The 16,348-nt window shown below is 36.4% G+C and overlaps 1 protein-coding gene across 1 annotated transcript; it reads left to right on the top strand.

The window, feature by feature from the left end:
* Nucleotides 1–220: 220 nt before the first annotated feature.
* On the top strand, nt 221–16,316 carry UFSP2 (UFM1 specific peptidase 2). The gene is made up of 12 exons (XM_017643042.3): nt 221–317; nt 2,765–2,843; nt 4,753–4,936; nt 5,018–5,084; nt 7,257–7,414; nt 7,785–7,977; nt 9,032–9,178; nt 9,775–9,939; nt 10,093–10,217; nt 11,586–11,662; nt 12,527–12,651; nt 16,135–16,316. The coding sequence occupies exons 1-12, from the start codon at nt 315–317 to the stop codon at nt 16,219–16,221; spliced, it is 1,410 nt and encodes a 469-aa protein (XP_017498531.2). The 5' UTR covers nt 221–314; the 3' UTR covers nt 16,222–16,316.
* Nucleotides 16,317–16,348: the final 32 nt, after the last annotated feature.

Raw genomic sequence — 16,348 nt, forward strand, 5'->3', positions numbered from 1 at the left:
CCATTTCAAGTACTCCACGAGAGGATATGTAGAGAGTAAGAATTCTCATCGAAAATCACATAGAAAGATTTTTGAGTGTCTGCAGGATAGGAGTGAGTCAACCAATGGAATTTACCTAGAATAAATCCTCTGCCTCCTGCCCCATTATCCACCCACGAGGAGATGTAGTGTGGTACAGCCCATGACGTTGTCACCGGGCATCTTGGGAGTTGTAGTCAACTTTCCTAGGCTCAGCCCCCTATAACTCGACTTCCTGGCCCGCCTCTCGAGCCGTGGGTGGTCATCAGGGTCAGTGTCATCGCCACGTCTCAGGCATGGTGAGTACTTCTGCTCGCCACCGACCCCCGCAGTTTCCCTTTGACTTCGGTAGCCTCCGAATACGGCTTCACAGCCTTTGAAAGGAGCTGATCCTGCCGGGACCCACAGTGACAGCCGCGATCACCGTAACGCGGCCGCCTTTCCTCGGCCTCTCCCCGGCAGGGCCGGAGGGAAACTGCCTCGCACAGCCAGGAACCCCGCCCCAGCTCATCCGTGTTTGGACCCGCGCCTCCCTGCGTCTCTTTGTGAACGCACTTGGAGGTCCTCCGGTCCCTCTCCTAGGTGTGGTTTTCTTCAGGGGTGCTTTGCTTTACACCGTATGCTTTCTCCTAAATTTGTATCTCCAGCTTAAACCTGTATTCAGAGCTCCAGATCCACATATCTACTAACTGTGCCTCCACTTGGATGATAACTCACACGTGTTTAAAACTCAGCAAGCTGAAAGCGGAGTTATTTCCACCTCCCCTCATCCCACACCTGCTTTTCCTCCAATGATCCGCATCTCAGTAAATGGCACCACCACCCACTCTGTTGTGCGTGCTGAAAACCTAGAAATCATCTTTCACATCTCCCTCTTCTCAACTCCTGAATAATCAAGTGCTATAGGTTCTACTCTAAATAGCTGTCAGTTTTCACTCTCTCTACTCTAACCATCCCTGCCTGTCCTTGCCGCCATCAGATCTAACCATCTGCGGTAATCTATTACTTAAATGGTCTTTTAAGCAGGTCTTTACCCATGTGTGCCCCCGCCTGTAATGGGCTTCTCCACCTCCGCTGCCATCTTTCCTTTGGAATTGTTAATACTTCAGATCTCAGCTTAAATATTATTTCTTTAGAGAGGATCTCAATTCAGAAGTCTAGGGAGATTCTAGTACTTCACCACAACCTATAAAGTCGTGTATTTTTCCAATTTTACAGAAGACCTGATTAAATTGTGCAAAATCACATAGTAAGCAACAGAATGTGCTACTGCCTGTCTTTTTTTAACTTTCATCTTCATCAGTATCTTTGTCATTACATATATTTTATTCAAGTGAGTACAGTATTCTGTATGGTGATTTTGTTGTTTAACTGATGTCTTATTGATAGCCGTTTAGGTGGTTTCTTTTTTTTTTTCCTTGCTATGGTGAACAACAGTAAGATATATGGATAACATTGAAGCTAGATTTGTCCCAAAGTATCTTGACTATTTCCTTAGAATAAATTATTAGAAGTAAAATCAGGGCAAAGTGTATGGCCTTTCAACAGGCCACCATTTATGTAATAAAAAACAGCAAAAAAAAAAAACTTAAAAAATATGACAAGGGATTTGTAAATGATAAATCTAGTAATGGAACCTACTTAGTAATGTTCTGAGAATCATTTAATATATGTCTGGTCGTTTAGTACAGTGCCTTTTACATTTTAAGAGCTCAGTAAATGTTAGTACTTACTCTCATTTATTTCAAAATAGGGTTCTTACTGTGTAGTATGGTTATTCAGCCTTTTTGAGACATATCTGGAGAATCTGATGAAATCTTTGGAACCTCTCTCCAGAGGTTCCCTTCCTCCTCCCCATCCCCTCATGCCCACAACAAAAGTATGCATGTCATTTGTCATATGTCAACTTCCTGAAACTCATCATTTGGACCCAACTTAAGAACTACTGATAGCTTCTATCTTACATGTGCATTTTTCCCTTTTTAAGTTACAAGCATTTGCCTATGCCATTAAGTATCCCTCTAAAACATGATTTTTTGTGGTTGTATAATATTCATATTTATTAACCAATCTCCTGTTGTTGACATTTAGATTAACATCCTTATGCCTAAATCTTTGTTTTGCACATTTTCTTAGACTGAATCTCTAAACACAGAATCACTAGGCCAAGAATATGAACATAAGGCTTTTGATTCTTAATGCCACATTCCCCTTTGAAAAGTTCTATGGTTCATACCCCCACCATTAGTGTTGTATTAGTTTCTTATCCTCTTGACCACCAGGTGTTACCATATTACATTCAGTGTTCTCCTCCCATTTAGCTAGTTCTCCACGACTGATGTTTTTGTGTCATTGTTAAGGCTATAATTTAGAAATAATGTCTTAGAATAGTGGTCCTCAACCTTTTCACATTAAAATAACTGGCATGGGGAACTTTTAGACATCCCTGTGCCTAGACCTTCCCCAGACCAATTAACCAGAATCTCTGGGGTACAGAGGTATCAATATTTTAAGCTCCTCAGATGATTTCAATGTAGAACAAAGATTGAGAACCCTTGATTTAGAACTTAGGGTTTTTGCCATATTAACATTCATATTAACTCTTGAAATACTTAGAAGAGTCAAGGTTAATTAAGGCCTTAGCCTAAATTCAGATTCTAACTGAAGATGAATTATATGAGCTTATATGAGAATGAATTTGAATTTGTTTTGTTTTACAATCAAATTTTGGTTTTCTTTGTCTTAGGTGATTTCAGAGACTATGGATATACTCTTCAGAATAAGAGGAGGCCTTGATCTAGCTTTTCAGCTAGCTACTGCTAATGGTGGGTCTGCCAAAAAATTTTCCTTTATTATAAAATTGATGATGAAATATACCAAGATTCTTTCCATTTTGCAAATTAAACTGAATAAGAGATAGGCTAAATTAACTAAGATCATATAGCTAATAAGTTACAGAAATCGAATTTAAACTTATTTAGACTCTGTATTCTAGCACCATACCCCTAGACCATGGGGCTCCTCTGCAGATCAGAAAAGGATATCCCCATCATCAATATAAATATCCACAAGGAGCACAGTGTAAATGAGGCACCAGATTTATTCAGGCAGATACGCAGCTGTCTAACCCTGAGGGTCCAGAGCCCACTCTCTTGACTGCTAGGTTGTTTTGGAATGGTACAAGAACACTAGGGGAAAAAAATCAGGAGTCTGTATAAGCAAATTCCAGGGTATCTTCCATTTTCTTACTTGGGCTACTGCCACGAACTGAGGTAAAGGATATCATAGGAGGAAGATGAGTTGTGTTTGAGATGCCAGAGTATATCAAATGCACATTCACAAGAGGCATTTGGTAGTTCGAGTTTACATTACTTGTACCTCATGGTCCTTCAGATATAACAGGAGGTAACTCAGATATTATGTTTGTCTCTTATAGTGCATCTGAAAATCTTTAAATGCCACATGCTAAATAAAACCTATCAAGTGTCTTAAAATATGATTTGTTATAAATGATCTTTTCTCTACCACAACCCCATGTTTTATTTATCAAGATATCAGTGGGGTAACCAAATAAATATTTTAATCAGGCTTAAAGAGGTTTAGGATTATAAGTATAATGCTGGGACAAGTATTTTTTGTTTTCTTCTTCAAGTATATCTTCTTATATAGTTTTGACTTTGGAACCACGAAAATGTTTTACATATTCAAAAAATTCTATTAAGCTACAAGAGAATCCCTGAAAATGAAATGCAACAAATATCAGGTTGATGACGTACCATACAGAGAAACACTGTGACTTGAGAACACAGTACTTTGATATACAGTCTTAGTGGGATATACTCCAAGGAGAAAAACCTATGAAGAAATTTAAATTTCATTTAAGTTTTATTGCTATAAGTAATATGATATGTTGAAAGTAATTGGAATCTTCATATATTGCTGGTGGGAATATAAAATGGTATAGCTGCTCTGAAAAACAGTTTGGTGGTTTCTCAAAACACACAAAAGTAGAGCATAAAAAAACAGACTCCCAAATATCCATTTACCAATGACCCAGTAATTCTACTCCTAGGTGATAACCTAAGAGAATTGAAAACATATATCCACACAATAACTTGTGCACAAATGTTTGCAGCAACATTATTCATGAGAGCCAAAAAGTAGAGACATCCCAAATGTGTATCAACTTTACAATAAACAGTGTTACACACACTTCACACACAGAAATATTATTCAGCTATAAAAAGGAATGGAGTACTGAGTCATGCTACAATACAGATGATTCTTGAAAATATGATGAATGAAAAGAGCCAGACATAAAAAGCCACGTAATGTATGATTCCATTTATACAGAAGTATCCAGAATAGGTAAATCTATAAAGACAAAAAGTAGGTTACTGACTGCCACAGCTGAGTGTACAGGGAAAGGGGATGCCCTCTGATGTCAGAGTGCAGGGTTTCTTCTGTGGGGGATGAAAATGTTCTGGAATAAGATAGTGATGATATAAAACCTTGTGAATATACTAAAAGCAACTAAATTGTACATGTCAAAAAAGTGAGTTTTATCTAAGTGTTTTTAAAAGGCCAAAAAAATGTTCTTATAATTATTAAATCTGGGGAATGGGTATTTGGGAGTCAGTTTTCCTATGCTCTACTTTTGTGTGTTTGGAAGCATTCATGTTGAAAAGATTTAAATTTTCTTATTAACTTCTACTTATTTTTTTTTTACTTTAGAAATTTTTACCAAGAAAGCACTAAAACATGTGTTGAGTGACCTGTCAATCAAGCTTTCTTCAAATGTACTTGTGTTCAGAATTTGCCACAGTTCAGTGTACATATGGCCTAACAGTGACATAAATACCATCCCAGGAGAACTGACTGATAGTTGTGCTTGCAAGAACATAATGCGCTTTATTCAGTGAGTATGTCTGAACATTGCTAGACATGTTTTCAAAATATTTCTTCATATTATAAACATCTTTGTGTATTAAAAATTTAGATTTGAACAGGAAGAAGATACAAAACGAAAATTCATGAAAAAGAAAGACAAAAAGTTATCAGACATGGTAAGTAAATCACCTGTCTTTTTGTGGTAAAAATTTTAAATCCTTGAATTTAGAGTTGTGTGATATCTCAGAGATTATTTAGCCCAACTCTTATTTTTTACCGATCATATTATTGAGGTCAAGAAAGATTGTGACTTGCCCAAGGCTGTATCTGTTTTACATATCTAAACTTTTATCCTATTATAATACATATCTTAAAAGGTTCTTTTGGATTCTCTTTGTGAGTACATTTACAAATTATTTAAAATAAAAAGGAATCACTCTGAAATGGGAGAGTGACACATCATATGCTGTGTGAGATAGTAAATAATAAATGATATACTTTTCTGACATGGTTCTTGGTTCTGTTGATTTTGAGTCAATGCTGTGGAGTATTTGGCATGTACCAGATATTGGAGATAAAAAATGGAGCAACTACTTCAAGGTAGGAAGTTGTACGAAGTTAATACAACTATAGTGTTTTTCTAGGCTGGCATGGGAAAATAGGGTGGACATAAGGTTGGCGAGGCAGCTACTTCAGGGGTCACTTCAGGAGAAGCCAAACTAAACCAGTAGCTGTGGTAAGAAAGGAGGGAATGGTTGCAAGAGATCTTTAGGGGGCAAAATGGATTTTACTTGGAAACAAATTGGGTATGAGATGACCGGTTTCTTGCTTGGGTAAAGAGGGAAGATGGGGAAGTCATGAGGTCAATTTGGTCCTTTTGTGTTTGAGACACCGGTGAGGTGGCCACGTGAACTGTTAGATTTACAAATGTGGAGCGGAAAAAAAATGATGGACTGTAGATAATGATTAGAGAATTCCCAGTAGTTGGAGCTTAACATTTTGAGGAGTGCAGGTCAGTTATTTTGTAGAATGTTCCTCAGTTTAGGTTTGTTTTAGGATTCTTCATGGTTAGATTCAGGTCATGCAGGAATACCAAAGATGTTATGTGTCCTGAGCACATGGTATCAGAGAGGCATATGCCATCTGTGTGTTCCTAATACTGGTGATGTTATCTTGCATCACTTAAGATGGCATCTACCAGTGTTCTTCACTGTGAAGGTACTATTTTTCCTTTATAATTATTAAGCATCTCCCAGAAAGATACTTTGAGTCTATAGATATAGATTTTATAGATATAGATATAGATATATCCTATTCCTCATCAAATTTTTACCCACTTCTACCATCAATTGATAATTCTTGCCAGAATCCTACATTAACCTGGTTGCAAAATGGTGATTTTTCTAAGTCTTTTGTTTCCACCTACATTTATTATATGACATTATACTATGAGGAAGAGCTCTTCCTTTTCCTTATTTATTATTTGCATAGAAGCGTGGATTCTTTTTTTATGCAATAAGTTATAACCTGCTACTATCAGTTGGTTATTTTAAGGCTTATGTTTTCCAAGATTTGGCCTACAGAAACTTCTTTACGCTGGTTCCAATGTCCTTTGACACTCTATTTTTGAGTACTTCTTACCTTTTCCACGTACTTTCAAGGCACATCATGTCCTTCCCTGTTCCAGCTCAGGAATCAGCCATTTGTCCAAGCAACACACAAATGTGAACATACATACTATACATATACACAAACACACATGCATTCATATTTATTGATGTAAAACCTACTTACACCTCCACTTCTACTTCACCCACACATAGTTCCTAAGCTTTCCCCAATAAGAAACTGGCTTCCGGTTCCCTCAATTATTTTGCTAAATTTGTTCAATATAAAGGAAATATTTTTCAGAATTGTTCCATAGCACTGTCAAAATCAAACCTACTAATGGAGTTTAGTGTTAAGTTCTTTATGTCTTTAGACCAGGGAAATACAGTCATAAAATATGTTTAAAAGTTCCTTTAGTGTGTGGTTATTGTATCTTGGTCATTTGGTATTTTTTTGAATTGTTAAGTCGGTACAAAAGTTGAGAGAGTGAGCAGAGTAAAGCCTGGTGAACCCATACCAGCTCTAACGTCCATCAGTATTACACAGGCAGTCTGATGTCACCTTCATTCCTCACTCACTCTCCACTTCTCAGATTATCTTGAAGCAGAGGAGAATTTTTTTTAAGAGAAGATTTGTGCTTTTAAACTACTTACAATTTACATGGTCCTTAGAAAGTTCTTTTATTTACCTTTTTATTTAGCGTTCAACATTCTATGAGTTGACTATATTTATCTTTCCAGCATCAAATAGTAAATATAGATCTCATGCTGGAAATGTCCACGTCTCTGGCAGCTGTAACCCCCATCATTGAGAGGGAAAGCGGAGGCCACCACTACGTGACCATGACTTTACCCATTGACGCTGTTCTATCTGTTGCTCCAGAAGAAACCTGGGGAAAGTAAGTATTTTATAGTACTACTGTCACATGTAAATGAGGACGCCTCCTCAAAGTAATCAGAGCCCCTTTTTAAATATCATACAGACATACCCAATGTTGCCATTGATTTTACTATCGTTTATTCCTTGTTTATTATTAAGCTAAGAGTCATCTAGTTATGAAATGTTTATTTGGAGGAAGGAGGGTAGTGTGCCAAACCTATAGGGCTTCCCTTTGTCTACACAGGACACATACAGTTTATTTAACTTTGCATAATGTAGACCTCCTTTAATAAACCTGGTCCAGTTGAGTTTTTTTACTGTATTTACTCTACATTTTCATTTATCATAGATACTAAAACTTTTGGTAATAACAAATATTAACTCCACAGAGTTCGTAAACTTCTAGTTGATGCAATTCATAATCAACTAACTGATATGGAGAAGTGCATCTGGAAATATATGAAAGGAACATCTATTGTGGTCCCTGAGCCACTGCACTTTTTATTACCAGGGGAAAAAAATCTTGTGACAATTTCATATCCATCAGGAATTCCAGATGGTCAGCTGCAGGCCTATCGGAAGGTAAAACCAATTCATTTACTCTTAGAAAAAATAAGACTATCCCTCATTTTGTACTTAATTATATATTTTCAATAAATGGAAATTACTTTATGATGTAATATAGAAGTGTGGAAACAGACTCTTAGTTTTACATATCATTTAATTTCTGCTCTCATATAACTTTCAAAAGTACTGAAAAAAAATTATGCTAAGCCATATGTAACATTTTCATTTCATATGATCAGCATTCAAAGAACTGAGACTGACTGGCAAAAAACCATGACTGGTTTTGGAAATATATATTTGTAATGTGTGGCCTTACCTGGCACCCATCAAATTGTATCATAGAAGCATCTCCCTAATTTCTGTCCCTGAGAAGAGGTGTCACACTGTAACCCTCTCGGAGTGCCAGATGAATGGACTTGGAGAAGCAGCACCTGCCCCGGCCGATGATTCCAATCTCACTGCTAGAATACATAGCACATGTGAAAAAGAAAATGTCACACTTTTAAAACTATTACATATTTTAATACAATTGGGACTATTTTTCATTTTAAACATCTCTATGTATTTTTATGATGATGCCTTCTTGGTTAGTTTCATCCAACCAATTTCTACTCTGTAATTTAATCACTACCTCTTACAGTTATTAGGTACTTTCAGCATGACCTTTCAAAATATTTTCATGGAATTATAGCATTATTAATTATAATTTACTCATTTATAAGGCTGTTTGAAAACTAGTCTTTAGCCTGGATGTATTTTAACAGACTGTGTTATAACAAATAATTAACTTTAAATTGTCTCAGTTCTTTCATTCTAACAAATTATTTTCATTTCTTTATGTTCACTTCCTGTTTCTAGCCATATGCACAGATAAAAATAAATCTTATGTCGCTTCAGTTTAAATCTCAATATTTTTGACCTTCATGAATTAAAAATCATAAGTATGTTTGATAATTTTTATAATACATAGTTAATTTTCTGTGTCATATCTTCAGTTTATTAATTGACTAGCAATCTGAATCACTTAACTTTATTTTTCTTCTTTTCTATTGATTCTATTATCATTTAGGAGTTACACGATCTCTTCAATCTGCCTCATGACAGACCTTATTTCAAAAGATCTAATGCTTATCACTTTCCAGATGAACCATACAAAGATGGTTACATTAGAAATCCACACACTTATCTCAATCCACCTAACGTAGAGACTGGGATGGTGAGTTTATAATTATTTATGGGAGTCAGTTGATCATTAATGTCATAGTTGTTTTCTGTTTGTACCTAGTGGAAATTGTAAGGATTGACTCATACTATATATCATGCCCAAAACAGAATGTACCACCTATTTCTTTTAATAATCATTGCTTAAGATAGCAGTAATACACAGTGGTCTAGAAAGGCAGGAATAGATAGTAGGCACCACATTTCTTTTTCAAAAATCCCATTCCCTAATTTCTTTAAAGTCTTGTCCCATTTTATCATCATTCTGAATTTGAGAATTCAGGCTAACTAAGGCCATATTCTACCCAAACCACACTGTGGCAGAAGTCTAATAAAGGGTAAAGAGGCAGGAGGTGAAGTTAGAAAGGAGGCCAGAAGGCAGACTTGACAGGCCTTATAGCCTTTAGTAAGGACTTTGGACATTTAATAAAAAGCCAAGAAGGATAATGTTCAACTGTAGTTCCCTGAAGCCATTTTTGCAAGGAACTGAAGCGACCCTCTGGTTCTGAGTAAACTTGACATGGGTATATGTATGGAATATGGGCATGTATCTTAACTTAATATTTTACTATATTTATTATTTTTATATAGATTCATGTGGTCCAGGGCATATATGGTTATCATCATTACATGCAGGATCGGATAGATGACAATGGCTGGGGCTGTGCTTATCGCTCTCTGCAGACTATCTGCTCTTGGTTCAAACACCAGGGATACACAGAGAGACCCATTCCAACACACAGAGAAATTCAGCAGGTACCTAACATACCATTAATAATTAATAGTACCTCGTGGTACAGACTCATTTCTATTTTGAAGGAAAAGAGATACTGGTAATCAGGAAAATGCCCTAAATGTAATCTTAATAGCTGTCTTGTGTCTGGATTTTTTGTTTTTCAATACATAAAGGCTCTAGTTGATGCTGGAGACAAACCAGCAACGTTCATTGGATCACGGCAGTGGATTGGGTCTATCGAGGTTCAGCTGGTACTGAACCAACTGATTGGTGTAACTTCAAAAATACTATTTGTCAGGTAAGGACACTTTAAGAAAACCAGAGAAATAACTTCAAAGCAAGTTTGCCATTTTAGTAAAATAATAGAAAAATTGTATGTTTTCCCTGCATCTGTCTTCACTCCTATCACTTCCCCCACACTGCCACATTACTTTCTAAATCTCACTTTTTTAACCCTAAATATTTTTTATTGTTTAGGTTTTTGAGTTTATGTGTAAACTCTGGGACACATGTGCTTACATGACCTAGGCCTAATTTAAGTGCAGAAGAGGAAAACTTGGAAATGTGTCAATTTTAAGTGGAGTTATAGAAAATCAGTTTTTTTATGGTCAAGTTTTTTAAAAGTCTTGAAAGGAGAAAAATCAAATGTTTATCTGTGACTTTCCTTTTTGTTTACCTCCGTTTTTTCTTCCTAGGCTGTTAATAAACTAATAACATGTGAATAAAACATTCATTTCATTTCTTCTAATATTAACCATAATTCCAACATTAAAATATGAGCAAATAAGAATGATTTCTATGGCCAGAACTAGCTTACTCCTTATTTTTCAGCTTATTATGACAACCTTCATAAATACAATCTCACTATACTTTTTTGTCCAAGTACTTGAATATATCTGATCTGGTCTCACAATTGCAATTTGGGTTGGTTATAGAAATCTATGCTAACAAATAAATGACAGATGAAGTAGTGAAGCATATGACGACTAAAAGTGGAAGTTTTGGCACATTAAGACATTATTTATACTTTCCTTACTAAGCAAGAGGTAAGGTTGAGCAACAGCTGGTACCTTTGTTCTAAAAATATTTCTCCCTTCGTCTGTCCATCTTTCTGTCTCTTCTCAAAAGTACAAATTGTATAGGATATTGAAATATTCTCTAAAAATGATGTCATACTTGAAAACATTTTGCAGTTTTACACTGGCTTCACATTGTCTATTTTAGTCCTGGAATCCCCTGCCATGTAGACAAAGGAGGTTTTTTGAGCCCAATTTAAAGATGAGGAAGTACAGTAGGAGGGCAAGAAGGCAAGAACCCAGGATTTAAAACTCATTCTTCAGAAATTAAATCCACCCCTAAGAGCCCCCTGGGTTTCAACATGACCACTCTCAATCTCTTGCTAAATCCAGGACCTTCTTTATGCAGTTCCACAAGCAAAAAGGAAGCTCTTCTTGCTTCTTTCTTAGCACACTTAGATATTTAGAGAGCTTATGTTGCTTTAAATTGCTCTCAGTCAGTTCCCTACCACTTAATTTTATTTAAATTTACATTGTTTTTTTCAATAACCAAAAGAAGAGAACAAAAAGGTAGGAACATTGGTTCCAAGCTCATTACTTGACTTTAGTGTTAGCAATAGTTCATCTGACAGAAAATGGTTTCTTTCTAGCCAAGGTTCTGAACTGGCCTCTAAAGGACGAGAACTGGCGAATCATTTCCAGAGTGAAGGAACTCCAGTCATGATCGGTAAGGTGTTTTGGACATCTCAGGCTCTTTTGATAAAGTGGAGAATACGTAAAACTTATTGTTTATATAAATATTAACTGTCACATAACATCTATTATTTTTAAGCACTTCAAAATCAGCTTTTACACCATACATACTGACCTCTGGATATTTATTTTAAAATTTCCAAAGCAGGAGGGACGTTACAAAAGAATATTATAATAACCAGAAGAAATAAAGGCTAAGAAGAGAAATAACCAGGTTCAGATATTTAAAGAGTTGAGAGCAGTTTGGAAAACAGGCAATGGTTACTCAACTGAGTTTTGTAAGTCATGGCTCTGTCACTAACGTGGCTGGCTGGCTCTGTGACATTTTGCAAATTGCTTAACCTCTCTGGGGCCTTATTTGTAAAATAAGAGTACTGAATTAGCTGACCTAATCACAATTCTCTGAGGAATAAGACTTATCCTATGACAGAAGGTAAGTTAAGGCTGGTGTATAAGCAATGCAGGGAGGCAGATTCTGGCAGAAAATAAGCAAGAACTGAATGAGTGATGGGCTGTACCACTGGCGGTCCTCAGAGCAGAGGACCACAGCAGTTACTCTGGGGAGGAGTTTAGACCCTCTGTGACCCCTTCTAAATCCAGTTTAGGTAATTCCATGGTTGTGGCAATGGAATATAAATCTTTGATTACAGATATGACTATCTTTTTTTAATGTATCTTTTAAGAGTGTATTTGACATTGTCTTCGGTCTTTTACAATGTAGGCCAATTTTAATGCTGTACTAGTTTAACAGGCAAAATATTATTTTAAAATTGAAATTGAATAGGAAGTTGAGATTGATAAAATATGCCTCTCATATTGCCTATTTCCTCTTATATAGGGGGAGGAGTTTTGGCCCACACAATACTAGGAGTTGCATGGAATGAGATTACAGGGCAGATAAAATTTCTGATTTTAGATCCACATTACACAGGTGCTGAAGATCTGCAAGTTATTTTGGAAAAGGTAAGTATCTAACACAAATTTAGATACAACGCAAAGAACCCAGAACAAAAGGATAGCAAACTGGCTGTTAGCCAAAAGACAGATTATAAACTAAGGGCAGTGACTCTCACTAGATGGAGGTAGTCTAATGCTGACTGAGTAGTTCTATCTAGATAGCAAGGACAAGAGAGAACTAAAGTAAATTGCAAAAGACAAAATTTATGTTGGATTTATAAACACTTTCTCAGTTACTATACTTAATAATAGAACACAAAGCTCAAATATATACTCCTTTGGAGACTTTACAGCTTTGAATAAACACAAATACTGAGGTTTATCAATGCTTTGAAATAGGAGAGTGGACTATATAACCCTTATAATTTTAGAATTAACCAAGAATAGCTAGGCAGTATGCTGGACATGATGAAAACTTGACTACTTTTATTTACACATAAAACTTAACCTCATTCTGTAAAGGAGCTGAACTTGAGACAGATAAAAGTATTGATGCTTTAATATCAGCTAAAGAAGACATAACTCTAACTTACAGGCAACTAATTCTCACATATGAAAACTCAGTACTAAATCTTTCGGAGGCAAGTGTTAGAGACATAGTTAACTTGAATTTTAAATAACTTCTATATTCTTTACCAAATACAGTAAAGTTACAAAGAATGCATTCAATCTTTTCAGCCAATAAACTAATGAATATATCCTATTATTAGCGGTTACCCTTCATTTTTGTCATGTTGTCACTTAAGTCAATATCTTTAGTACCAATAAAAAGTTTCTGTAAACTTTGAAGTTGTGGTTTAGCTAGATCACTTTTTTTTTTAAGTAGAATCCTGGGGAATTGGATGGTTTAACATTGAAATTCATTGGTGAGATGTTTTTAGAAGCTGAAAAGATACTAAAGCCTTAAAGATAAGATGTTTTACTATGTATAGAGCTTCAGTGTGCATATAGCTGGACTCTTATATCCCCAGTTTAATAAAGCCTTTTGCTAATGTTAAAAGTATCTGTAAATACTAACAGGATATAATTAAATGTGTCCTTAAAATTTTACCTCCACCCTAACCCCACCACTGCTTTTCTCTTTCAAAGCATCTGGACTTTGAAATCAGTGAAATGTTTTGCCTGGTACAGGTGTCTTACTGAGGACAGGAGCAATATTTACTCTTTCTGTACCAAAGTATTCATTCAATATTAATTCATTAAATACCTAATATGTGCCATCCACTGTCCTAAGCTCTAGGGGTGTTAAAAAAGGTCTTTAAGCAGCTCTTGGTCTAGAGAAGAGTCCAAAAAGGATTCCAAAGAAAAAAATATGGCATCTGAGGTGGAGTTTACAAAGCTGATCCTCTAGAGGGATCACTCTGAGACAGGGAAAGGAGATCCGGGCATGCACCCAGAACTCTGGTAGTTTTAGCAGGACAGAGCTGGTGAAGAGGCATGGCTGGAGGGCTAGGCAGGAGCTAAATCAAGGATAGTCACTGTGAGCCAGGCAGAGAAGCAAGATGTGTAGATATTATCTTAAAGGCAGTGAGAAGCCCTAGTTATTTTAATTAGAAGCATGATAAAGATCATAAAATCAAGTCTTTCTGGTTGGCTTGAAGGACTTTGCACTCGACAGAATTACCTAGGTGGAATTTTGTGAAGCAATTAGATAAAGGCATTGTCTGTGATTACTTTCTCTTAGAATTGCTCTCTCCTTTGCTACTTATATGTCGGTAGAATTTTGCAACTGCAAAAAAACCCTTTGCTCTTTTAACACATCAAAGAAACTATGAAGCCAATGCATGGCCACCCCGGTAGAACTATAGACTCTCATTTAACTCAAGAATCTAGGGTGTTATCTTAGTCCATTCCGGCTGCTGTAGCGGAATACCCTATACTGGGTGGCTTATAAACAAATTTATTTCTCATTTCTGGAGGCTGGGAAATCCAAGCGCAGAGCAGCAGCAGATTCAGTGGCTGGTGAGGCCCTCTTCCTACTTCATAGTCAGCAGTGGTTTCACTGTCTTCAGATGGTGGAAGGGCTAAGGGGCCGGTCTGGGGCCTCGTTAATGAGGGCTCTAACCCCATTCATGACGTCTCCACCCCCATGACCTCATAACCTCCCAAAGGCTCCACCTCCAAATACCACCACACTTGGGATTAAATTTCAACATACGACTCTTGGATACAAATATTCAGTTCACAGCAGGGGCGCCAGGGAGAGTTCTGCCTCTGTGTGACCCGTTTTTACCTGCTTATGGAGCCTGTCTGTTTGGAATTCCCAGGTTAGTCACCCCAAAGGAAAGAAGCATGGCTCCTCTCTCTACTCCCATCAGTTTCCGGTCAGGTACCCGCCTACCCCCTTCTCTTAAAAATAATTTGACTCTGGTTACCTGGACAAGGCCTACATGCATGAAAAAATCACAAAAAAGATTAAAACAGAAGTAGTATAAGCCTTTTCTTAAATTTATAATTAAGAAAATGGATTTTAGGACATTAAGTTGGAGTTTTCTGAAAAACTTCGATAACACAAAGCTTATTTATGTATAGAAACAGGTCTCAAAACTGGTAGAGGATTTAAAAAATTTTTTACTTTTAATTCCATTTGAATTTTTAGTGTGTATCCCATTTTTGCTATTCGAAAAACAAAAAAATTAAAGAACGTCTCTATTCAACCCTACCACCTCCACACTAAAAACCAAAACTAACACACTATTTTCTACAGAAACCATGAACCTTGACTACAGGTCTCTTGCCAGATTACCTAGCAACTTCCAAGGTGGTTAGGATAAGGAGTAAGACCCCTACTTGTCACCCACTCAGTGGTATTTTGAGGGTCCTCCTAGCCTCCATACAAATATTTTGCAAACAAAGTTTATCATTTCATTATGATATAACGCAGACCAGTTGTTACCTGGGTCTTTAATAAATTAAAGGGCCTAGAAGAAATCTGATTAACTTTTATATTCACAATGAGATTTTGTTTAAAAGTAATCTTCTCTGCTGGGTAAAAACATTAATACTGACCTGGAAAGTGCAGTGATTACAACCTGAGGAAAACGAACAGCCAGAACACAACTCAAGGGGCAAACCCAGATTTCTCAGCACCGCATGTCCTCACCGCTAAGATGCCACTGCATGGTTCATACTATGTACTCCTGAGAAAACAGACTGCCAGTGAGACTATTACATGCCATCAACTTCCAGAATTTTAAACTATACATCTTAGAATCAGTGAAATGCAGTATTTGGGGTAACAGTTACCATAGGAAGCTTTTCTTCTTTTATGATTTCCATGGTTAAATGTTATAGAATGAAAAAAATTTTTAATTCTATCTGAAATGGACCCCAATAAGTTACTGTTCTATGCTTTACAGGAATTCAACTATTTGAATTTTATAGGTATTTAGAGTCCTTTTCTAAGATCCTGCTGACAGAGCACAATTATAAAATATTATAATTTCGATCATGTAGTCCTATAACTTTTTTCCCTTCTCCCAAATCTAGGGCTGGTGTGGATGGAAGGGCCCAGACTTTTGGAACAAGGATGCTTACTATAACTTATGTCTTCCTCAGCGACCAAATATTATCTAAACTATCTTGGACTCAAAGACTATAGTAAAATTGTGTTATAAATCTGTTAATAAAGAATATATGTAATTTCAAATTAAATCTTGGGTGTAGATTGATGGTTTATACTATGATTTTTTTTTCAAAGGCT

This window comes from Manis javanica, chromosome 12, assembly GCF_040802235.1.
Source record: "Manis javanica isolate MJ-LG chromosome 12, MJ_LKY, whole genome shotgun sequence".
Lineage (NCBI taxonomy): Eukaryota > Metazoa > Chordata > Mammalia > Pholidota > Manidae > Manis > Manis javanica.